This window comes from Drosophila subpulchrella, chromosome 3R (genome assembly GCF_014743375.2).
Source record: "Drosophila subpulchrella strain 33 F10 #4 breed RU33 chromosome 3R, RU_Dsub_v1.1 Primary Assembly, whole genome shotgun sequence".
Classification (NCBI taxonomy): domain Eukaryota; kingdom Metazoa; phylum Arthropoda; class Insecta; order Diptera; family Drosophilidae; genus Drosophila; species Drosophila subpulchrella.
In genome coordinates, this window is record NC_050609.1 from 9,072,857 (window position 1) to 9,084,450 (window position 11,594).

General features: G+C 36.6%; 1 protein-coding gene across 1 annotated transcript; it reads left to right on the forward strand.

The window, feature by feature from the left end:
• The first annotated feature begins 7,320 nt into the window (after nt 1-7,320).
• On the forward strand, nt 7,321-8,660 carry LOC119559442 (fork head domain-containing protein FD4). The gene has a single exon (XM_037872545.1). The coding sequence runs from the start codon at nt 7,373-7,375 to the stop codon at nt 8,486-8,488; it is 1,116 nt and encodes a 371-aa protein (XP_037728473.1). The 5' UTR covers nt 7,321-7,372; the 3' UTR covers nt 8,489-8,660.
• Nucleotides 8,661-11,594: the final 2,934 nt, after the last annotated feature.

An 11,594-nucleotide genomic window follows, 5' to 3' on the forward strand; every position in this document is an offset into this window, starting at 1 on the left:
AACGCATTCGCCTAAATAGCCTGCCTGCACAGGCTGTTAGACCTGGCAGCCTATTACTGGTAATGCCGATGATCAGCAGGCCGGAGCATGGAAACTCGTCCACTAATATACGATTTCGCTCCGTTTGGACCACATACAACTTGATCCCAGTCCCATGGAACAATAAAGGGGATGAGCACTCGGACATACACATACATATATTCACATGTGAGAAAACGAGAATTCGTGTGTGCCTTTTTACCTTTTTACCGATCGCCCTTTTCTAACACCTTTTCTGTGGTTCGATCTTAAACACAGGCGTGCCGCTGCGTTGTCGGCGAGTAAAAAGTGAACAAATGAGTGCCGGTCGATTATTTAAAGCCAATATCTCTAATTACGGTTCTGACACATAGCACAGCAGTTTCCTTTTTTAATTTATGGCTTTCATTTAATGTAAACTACTTCTTAGGGCATTGTTACGCTTTGTTGGACAGGTGGTGCATTAGCAGCCTAACGTCGGATATTAAATAGAATATGCTCCAGTCTTGTACAATTATTGTTTGTGAAGGATGGTCAATAAATAAATAAACAGGAGTATTCACAGTAGAGCGCTTTATGGTTAAGTCGTTTTTGGGCATAACCAATTAAAAGGGTTTTAGCGAGCCTCTGTTCCCCGATTCGTGGTTTGACTTTAATAAACTGTGTTTGCCAAATATAATAGTATTAGGTTTTTCTTAAAAATATGCTTTTTATGAAACCCGGTTTTGATTGGGTCAATACTTTACTTCTAAACAATATATAACAGGGTTCTAAGATGGTTAGACATTAGATTGTTACTCTAAAAATTATTAAAATGGGATTATAATAATATTATTTGGTTTCTTTTTATTATTGTTTCGTCGTCTTTATTTCCTTACAATATGTTACTTATAGAGTAATTAAATTTTTTAATCAAATATTGTTCTTTTTGTACCTTCAAACATTAATCTTGAAGAAAACATTGTGGTTAGCACTTAGCGGGAGACTCCAAATATTAGGCAACAAATTAATTTTAATTCGCTATTAGCCACGGAAAACAAATTGTAAGACTAACTTATAAATAAATTGATTCGTTCCATTCATCAATATTAACACCAAAGTTTTAGTTTTCAAAATTATGATTGTTCTTTCTCTTAGTTTTCACGCTAATGATTGTATTTCTTTTAAAACTGAGTGATATTAATAATCATTGCCGATTTGGCTTTTTAATTGCTTAAAGATGGAGAAGGCCCACCAAAGCAACAAAAATATATGTGAGATATTATTGATTCATTTTAATAATAGTCTTGGTGAGAAGAAAACGAGATTTGCAACTGCGAAACGGTTGGGCGTCTGTTATGAAGACCGCGCTGCAGCTGCAAAAATTATTAAGCTAAATGGATTGTGTAAAGGCAATTTTTGTCAGCAATGCGAAAAATAGATTTTTAATTTGGTCGGGGGGTTTGGGTATGTTTTGCTCTTAGGGATTTTGTGTTTATTTTCATTGGTTTCCGTTTCGGTGCTGTTCAACATTAAATGGATGATTGTAACAACTGTTAACCGTACACCGAAGCGAATGGAGTTAAAGCGTAACTTTCTGTTTGTCGGATGTCCTGATTATTACGCATTTACAAGGCAAATGTCAAACTGAAACCCACTGGGTGGGTACTGAGCACAAGTAAAAATAACCGAGTACAACCACAGGCCCAGTCGAATATAAAAAGATTTATGGTTGCGGGTTAAATACCTTGACCATCCCTCTGCCAACAAAATTCTTATAATGCGTTGTAATTGTTTGGCGTGAAATTTGTTGTGATTGTATCTGTTGTTACATTATGTTTGTGTGTACGTATGCCCATTTGATTGAGCAAACCTCAGCGGCTATAATTTTATTGAAAATATGGTTCTGGGTAAAATGTAAATTTATGTTTTGGCTTCGTCACGCTAGCACATTTTGAATGCCTATTCATGTTTCAGCAAATGGTTTTTAAATAAATTTTAAATAAGATTCACGGTTAAATTGAATAGCTTGGGTGTTGCAGAGAAAATTAGGGCAAGATCTGCTCCTGATTGATGGGAAAAGGTGTTTGTTCCCAGGAAAATGTATATTATTAATTGCTAAATTGTACACAGACACATTTTATTTTCCTTCCAAAAAAATTGTTTATGAGGCTCTGTATTTTGCAAGGAATTTACTTACAATCCTCATTATATTTTTAAAATTGTTAATAAATCAATAGAACATTATTTTCTATCAATCTTTTCTATCTTAAAAGACCTTGCTACTACAATACCATTTCTTTTTGAAAAAAAGTAAATACATTTTACAAAGCTTTTCTGTAAAAAACATACTTTGTACACTTAATATTCTTTTTGATTATATTGCTAATAAAATATTTTCTTTTAAATCAAAAATTGGTATGGAATATGTATGTTTTACAATAATTTCAGTAAAACGAAAAAGTTGAAGAACCAGTAATATAAACAAATTAAGCTGTATCACCGACTGTCATTTGATGGAATAGAGCTGAAAACGACATTATTACATCTTAACACACGGGTTTTAGCGCAGAGAATGATCCGTTTTAGTACAGTAGAACTTCAAGATAACCAATATATTTAAGTTTACACTCTTCGGTGACATTTTATAGCTATTATATATATACTAATATACTATATACAGATTGATTTAGATTTCTGTTAAACATCGGATTAAGGTACAAACCAAAACTGTCAATTTGACCAATGAAAAAGTTTATATTACAATAAAATACAGAAATCTTACTATTTTATAACAGGGATTGAATATGGATCTTTTTTTATAAAAAAAAATCAAGCATTGAGAATTAAAACACGCAGAATAGGAAAATACCAACGTGATTCTCTTTGGTTAGTCCTTGCGTTTTAATCATGACTTTTAAATAAATGATTACTCTTGAGTTAAAAAAAAATTATTTTAAAGAAGAAAAGGATTTACTGCATTATCTTTGGTAAAATCATATACTTAAGGATAAGAGGGAAGTCTAGGGTTTTTAATGAGTTATATTTTGAGCCAAAAAAAAAAACAACAATAAACAATTTTGTTCGTGATTTTTTTTGGATCAGGAAAAATGATTATGATTTTTGTTATAAACTTTTTGTCAAAAAAAAAGAATATTTCTTTAAAATAAAATTCATAATGATAACGATCCATGTTTTATAGAAGTTATTATATTAATAGTATAAATTCAATAAAATAGTATCAAAAACAACAACAACATCATTACTTATAATAGTCGTTAACTTGTTTATCGTTCCGTCAATTTACCCTTAACATTTTTCAAGAACATCTAGATATTCGCTGGTGAATATACACGTATTATTTGTACTATTAAATAATGTAAAACAGATATTGGAAAATGTATATATCGTTTTCTTCACTTAGAGTAAATGATTTGGGGCAGAAAAAAGTGTTTCCAAATTTTTCTTTGACGAATATCATACATTTATACATTTATTTAATGTTTGGTTTACTTCTTTAATTTTATTTAAGATTAATCCTTAAGAAATATACAATACAATAAAGAATACTATATGGTTTGAATGGTTTTTGTGTAAGCATAATATTAATATGCGTTTTTTACTTTAGTAAGTGTTAAAAGTGGGCCATAGAAATAGATTTAAATTTCAGACCTTTCCTGTGTTCATCTCTCCTAGATGAAGATGCAACAAAAAAGACTCGCTCTATTCTTCTTGTGCCTGGAGGTTACTAAAGTGCAATTCTTCAAGGATTTCTCTTATGTAGTTTAAGTTCCAGACATTGAACTAATATCGATCACAAAAAAATTAGAGTTATGGACCCCTTGAGTTATGGAAGTTCACAGCTTACATTTTTTTGTCATCTGGTTAATATCCGTTCTTGGTGCTAGCTTACACCATAAAAGGATTTTTGTCCGAACAATAAAAAGCTTTCTTTATTAAGGTTTAAGCTAAAAACAATATAGACATGCTGATGTCAATATACTTGGGTGATTTCCAATATTTTAATAGATATTATTGTGGGAAAGGTATACGAATGGTTGCTAAAGCTCATAAAAAATATGTGTTTACTATTTTAGTCACTAGGGATGAAGTTCAGTTGAATATGAACAAGAAATTGCAATGGTGGACACTCCATTATAATAATACAGTATGGCCGCGTGGGCTCAATTAATGTCACACATGCATGAGCAAAAAAAAAACGTTTTGAATGAAATAATAAACCCATTAAGTGGAGAATTGCTCGCAATATGTACATTTGTAATTATATAAATTATGTAAAGTACATACATATTTATAAATAATTTCGTTGTGAAACTGACTGACAATGTAACTAGCGGTAATTTGATTATTTATAGCATGTAATTTAACGGGCTGATTGAATTTTTGTAGATATTCAAAACTCGTTAATGGTTAATCAGAAGTGCTACCGTTGCCATATTCATATGTCCACTTAAATTAAAACGTACAATTTTATTACAATGCGCATTTGGCTCCGCCCCAACAAATGTATTTCAGCAATGGCCAATCCCGTCCTAGGTTTTTTTCGTATAGACAAGCAGGGGAGCGAGATGTCAGATAGCGTCGTCGTGCCATCCCGCTTTGGTGGTACTGCCTGCCGACTATCCGACGACTCTCACTCCATTCCATTCGGAATTCCGTACCACACCATGCCATATCCCACATCCCAAGTCCGTTCTCTCTCTTCGGGCCAGTTTGCCGCCCTTCAAGTGCTGCGCTACATCGCCGTTAACCTTCGCTCACCGAGCACCTAATTATCGCTATGAACGGCACAATTATGGCCAAATGCGATTGTTATTTATAAACAGATAAATTAAATAAATAAATTCTTAATTAACTAGAGTATCCGGTTCTGAACTTTTTTCTGTACTTCCTTATAACAGCCGAACGTGGGAAGTACTCCTTGGTTTTTGAGAATAATATTTTAAGATTGAACTAAAATATTTTGTTTTTAAAATTAAATAGGGGTACCATGTATTTAACAGATTTATAGGAGTATATCATTCTTACACTCAAAAAAAAATTCCACATATTGTACAAAAATAGAAAGAAGACGTACCCATGCATAATTTTAGTGATTAAAATTCAATTATACCCCTGAGCATTTCTTACGACTGCTTAGCTACTCATTTGTTTTCGCGTTACCCAGATATCATTAATTTACACTCGGAAAATAGGAAGAATGCAGACTCATTAATAGCTAATGCGATTTAATACACCCATACCGGGTATTGCGATTTGCTGGTCTATCAGGCGCACTATTAAAGACAATTATCCATCCTAGTGTTAAATCGACTCTCGCGAAATCGCGGTGCAGCCCAAGCTCAAGCCCAAGACCAAGTCGAAGCCCATACCAAAACACAAAACACAGGCCCAAACCCACACGTTCGCCGAATGCGGTGGCAATGTGCTTTGGCTTTTACGTTCTGTGGAATCATGGCCGAGTCCCAAGCAGGCAAATTAACTAACAAGATTATGAAAACGTAAAATCAGTAAATCGGTAAAGTGGTTGTAATTTTCTTTTTCAACACCTCTCTCGCATTGGGCCGTTAGCCAGAGTCCCAGTCGCGGCCAGAGTCCCAGCCATGGCCAGAACCAGCTGCCGGGGCGGCTGCTCTTTTGTCCGGAGCAGAGTGGAGCTGAGCTGCGGCAGCGGCAGCGGCTGGGGCGACGGCAAAGGAAAAGCTAAATAAAACCGTCGAGATACTCCCCTGATACACGAAAAGAAATCATGTGGGTTGAATCTATTAAAGATCACAGAAAGAAATGTGTTTCTACTGTAAAAAGAGTTTAAAAAAGTTACATTTTGTAATTAATGGTCCTTTAACTCCTTTAATATTACCAATACCAGATCGAACTATAGACTAAGTACATTAAAGAAAATGTTCTAAGCATGGATTTATATATTGTTATAGTTTTTATTTTAAGATTTTCATAATGTGGGACCTAAGAAACTCTAAGCAAGAGTATTTTGATATAAATATAATATAAAATAGTAGTTCTATAAACTCTATGCAATTAATTCAGTATGTTACATAGATGGCACATAGAAAAATTTAAGTAAAATATAATTTTCGAAAAGGCTACTTATGAGAAGCTTTTTAAACAGAATCCTTATAAACAAGGTGACAATAGAATCTATATTTTTGGATCCTTATAAACAAGGTGACAATAGAAACGACTGAAACTGGCATTCGCAAAATGGTTTTATTTCTTCGGGTCATATCGGGCCATGCCTTATAGTAATAGATCCCATTCCCTCGTTAAAACTTGAAAGCCCTTTTTGGCAAGGGTAGATTTCTGCGAGTGTAGCCGCCGCAACCACCGGCGGGGCATTAGCTCTTCGCCAGAGCGGCGTAGTGCGGTCTGGTCAGACTGGTTTATTCGTTTAGTAAATCTCAGACTCTTTGCTTTGGCTCTCCTCGCCGCTTTGAAGTTTCGCCGTGGCGGAGGGATGATGCATGTTCGCATCGCGGTGATTGGGAGAGAGCACGGGGGCAATGATGTGAGTGATTATATTTTGATTGCATTGCTCACTGTGGTTGGTTGTACGTACGGACTGAGGACCGAGGATTGAGGATTGAGGTTCGGCGGCTCGGAGGTGTGGGGACTACTATACCACGGACTACGACGGGGACGGCATTGCTCACTTAGTACAATAACCGGCACGTCGTCTGCCAGTCTGCTGAAACAGTAATTTTTTTGTGTGCCGTGTTCTTCGTTTGTTGTCGTTTGTTTTGTTCCCGCTCTATCGCTATCTTCGCCCCAAGTTCGCTCGGGCTTTATAGCCCCCATACCCCCCAATACCTATAGCCAGTATAGCCACTACCACTCACGTATTCGTATTCAGCTTTTGATGGTAATTTGCCAGGCGGGCAGGAAGGCAGGAAGGTAGAGGAAACCTCAGTGAGAGTGCTTTTTACATCCAGTGCCAGGCCAGTGGTAAAGCCAGTGTCGTCGCCGGAGCTTATAACGAGCGTAGTTCTTGCGCAGAGTTTATTGCCGACAGTTGGCGCGATCTTGTTTGCCGTCGCTTCTCGTCGCTATCTCGCCCATATCATATCGTCATGTCGTATCGCCACCGTGCCCCCATAGGGTGTTTAGTTCTAGTTCCAGTTCCTGTTCATGTGTTCCTGCGACGGCACTACTCGGCACTCTACCTAAACACTCCGCATGCAGGCAATTAATTTAGGATTTTACTGCAGAAAAACCTGTGAAGAAAATATAATAAAAAATTATTAAGTGCTTTCTTGAGGATAGTGAATCAATAACACATGAACTTGGCCCACAAATATGTAACACTGTGATGTGTTAGAGAAGCAAACATAGTGTAATAATGCCCAGGCCCTCGCGAGAATCCTACGGCGAACAGAAGCCCCCCTATTCGTACATTTCGCTGACGGCCATGGCCATCTGGAGTTCGCCGGAGAAAATGCTGCCGCTCAGCGATATCTACAAGTTTATTACGGACCGATTTCCGTACTACCGCAAGAACACCCAGCGCTGGCAGAATTCGCTAAGGCACAACCTCAGCTTCAACGACTGCTTCATAAAGGTGCCCCGTCGGCCGGACAGACCCGGAAAAGGAGCCTACTGGGCCCTCCATCCGCAGGCCTTCGATATGTTCGAGAACGGCAGTCTTCTGCGGCGGCGGAAGCGCTTCAAGCTGCACAAGAACGACAAGGATCTGCTGAACGAGGAGTTGACTGCCCTGGCGAACCTCAATAGGTTCTTCTTTACCACTCGGAATGGAGGCAGTGCGTCGCATATGTCACCGCTGGACATGAACAGTGCTTCGATGAGGCTGGATCCTCTGCCCAGGACCACGAACCATATACCGAATTCCCTGGGTCAGGGTGTGGGTCTGCCGCATGTAATGCCTCCCGGCTCCATGTCCAGTGCGGATCACACGAATCTCTCGGACATGGGTCTGTCCAATCTGCCTGCGCTAACCAGTTCCGATATCGAGGGACCCCTGAGTCTGCGACCCAAGCGATCTTTTACGATAGAGAGTTTGATTACGCCCGACAAGCCGGAGCATCCGTCGGAGGACGAGGACGACGAGGATGACCGGGTAGACATCGATGTGGTGGAGTGTAGTGGCATCAGCCGGTATCCGACCACGCCCGCCTCCGAGGAGTACTTGTCCGCCAGCCGATCCAGCCGGACCGAGGATCCCCTGCCGCCGATGCACACGATAAACGCCGGAGCCCATGTGCCCTTCCTGCACTACGCCACCGGCGCCAATGTGGCCGGTCTGCAGGCCTCGGGGATCCCCAGCAGCCCCACCACCTACGAACTGGCCATCTCGCATCCGCTGTTCATGATGGCGGCGCCCATTGCCAATATGCACAACATATACTACAATAATGTCACACTCGTCGCCCCGGCGCAGCAATATCGGGCACCAGAGGTCCAGAATAGAATAGACAACGATATGCGTACGATATAGACAAGGCGAATCGAATAGAAACAGATCAGAACAGAACACACCTATGTATAGCATTATTTATGAACGATATATGTATGTTGTATATCCATCCAAACGTAGTTCCTTTTGTATTAAGGTTAATTGTAATAGGACCAAAACATATGGTATACATTCTTAGGCGTAGATGGCATGTACATAAAAAGCTTGTTATACAAATTTTAATAGCTTGTATTACATATCCGTACTAGTAAATTATTTATTTTATTTGTATCAAACTTAGTGCATAAATCAATCCTTTTGTGAAGAATATAAACATTTAAATAACTGACACAAAAATTGTTTTCGAATCGTTATGGGTAACGTTTGATATTGTAAACGTAAGTAATGGATTTTTCTCTCATGGTTCATAATTTCATTTTTAGGTTTGAAGTACCGAGACTAAAAATGTTTTATATTTCCCAGATAAAATAAGAGATCGTGCGCATAAAAAATATATGTTTGCAATGCACAATTTTTGCGACTTTTTGTAGAATTTGTTTTTATTAATGACCAAGCTTAATAAGAAAAAGGAATTTTGTATCTTGTATATACATATTTTCAGTTATTTTAATTAGCTGGGAAATACCATTTGCTCTAAATCATTGTCACGTTTTATTTAATAAAAAGGACATATATTCCCGTTGGCGGTTATTAATCATTAAAAGAACAAACTAATCAGAGATGATAATTAAGAATATACATAAAAAAAACTTTAAAACTACTGTCAGTGTTGCCGTCGATCATAAAAAAGATACAAAAATATAAAAGCAATGTCTTTTTTTTACCTTTCCCGTTTTAACAATTAAAGGTTGAGTTTAAAAATAAAAGAAAAGTAAGATTTCAGGGCTATAGAAATTTCATTGTTTTAAAAAAGGATAGATCGGACTATGACGGCACGTGTTAAAATGTTCGAGACTGTGGTGTTTTAAAATTCTTTCCAGAAAAAGTTATCCAAAAGTTTTCATTTCATCATCCTCAAATTGCCTCAAATTAAGTATGTTAATTTTTATGAAATTATAAGAAAATAGCCTTAAGCTTAATCTTCAGAAACAGCCGTTTTTAATTTGTTTTTAAAAACATTAAAAATAATAAATAATGGTCATACTTGTGACAATAGCTAAAGCAACAGTCGCCAGAACAATGACTTAAGAAATTTGAGTAACTGATTCGTCCCTAAACATTTGTTTATTCCCAAATATCGATGAATTTTATTAAAATTTTTCCAAAGGATGTCTATGTACGTTCTTGTGCGAGTTTGCTAAGCCTTTTACTAAGATACCCTTGGTAGTCACTTATATCTGACCGATCACCCTCATTTTTTAGAAATATCACCAAATAACCATTTTCGTTTTGGGATAATTTTTCGGATCGCGACGGTCCTTCCTTTCTTGTTGCAATAAACACATGTCTGTATTTAACAAGCAAGACGCGTGAAATTTAAAACACTTTCGGGTTATTAACATAAAGGGAGCAATAATAATAAGGAGAGAAGAGAACAAGGCTTAATGAATACAACAGCTGAGTTATTTGGCCATAAATACATACATACACTGAATCGCTTGGAGCCGTTTAATATTTCTTAGCCTCCTTATTAGGCTTCCTTCTAGTCGTTCTTACATTCGACATTCGTTTACCTGTATCTCATGTTTATAACAAAAGTAAATTTTTATAATAAGGGCCGTCCTGCAATAGTGTTACAGGACAAGTACGAAAACAATTATTTCTATAGCTTTTTAAAACCTAATAAATTAATTAGCTTTTAAAAAAACTTATGCTGCTCTTAGGAAGAATCAGGTGATGTAATTGTAATTGTCAACCAGGACCGAAACAAAATAAAACTTCATAATCATCGTTTTTTTTTTTTGGGTATTTTCATAAATAAATAATCATATTTTCATAATACAGTGGAACCAAAGCATATTTCATTTGTTTTGTTAAAGAAATTTCCCTGAAAGCTGAAAAATTTACTTTTTTTCATTTTTAGCTACTTTTAAAGGATTTTTTATGTTTAATTATTTCGCAAGGAAAAAATATGATTTGTTTTGCACTTTTTCTACCAAATCTCTTTATTGCAATCTAATAAGAAAATAAAAATCCAAAGAGGGCCAACAAATTTTCAATTAACTGTTAATAAAACAACATGGAAAAATCGTACTTTCGCGACCGGTACTTAATTCAATAAAAACAAAACATGGAGATATTTCCTTGGGAACAGACTCGATAGAAAGCTACATGAATCTTTTTTAAAAGTAAAGTTATTGCTTTAGAATATTCCGTCCCAATTCCGAGATTTTTGCATTTTACTAGATTAAGCCAAAGTCGACTTCCATTTTGCGTACGTTCGCGAGCAAAAAAAAAAAACTCGATAGGTATTGATGAGAACAATACATTTCAGTTACAATTTTTATTCTAGCATCAAAACTGTAGGAGCCACAGTTTTGGGCGGTTTGTGGGCGTTAGAGTGGGCGAAGAAGCTCGGGAGTCTGCACGCCAAATCTCAATAGCCTAGCTCTTATAGTTTCCGAGATCTCAGCGTTCATCCGGACGGACAGACAGACGGACAGACGGACATGGCTAGATCGACTCGGCTAGTGATCCTGATCAAGAACATGTATACTTTATGGGGTCGGAAACGCTTCCTTCTGGCGATGAAATTGTAAAACTAAAACTGTATACAGAATCAAATTATTTTCAGCTTTTAATTTTGATGACTTGGGAACTATCCTTCTTCATCTGCTTTGTTTCTTCCTACATCTTTTATTTTGTCCACCTTTTAAAAAACAATAGTATTGTACAGAAATCATTTTTTGCCTCTGACAGAAGCCTATTTTGTGCACATTTTTCCCAGTTAGTTAAGCGAAACATTAAGTAATTAAACAATTTTTGAACCGCGAGAGTACAATGTAGTACAATAGTACAGTAAAATCAACTTAACATGAACGGGCCCAATTATAATCATTAACCGCTCCTAAAATAGCTTTTGACCAGGCACCTATGTTAGATACATAATCCCACTTGTTTATTTTCTAAAATATACCTAAATAGATTAAATAACAACATAGCAAAATGTTTTTTCACAATAGAATTA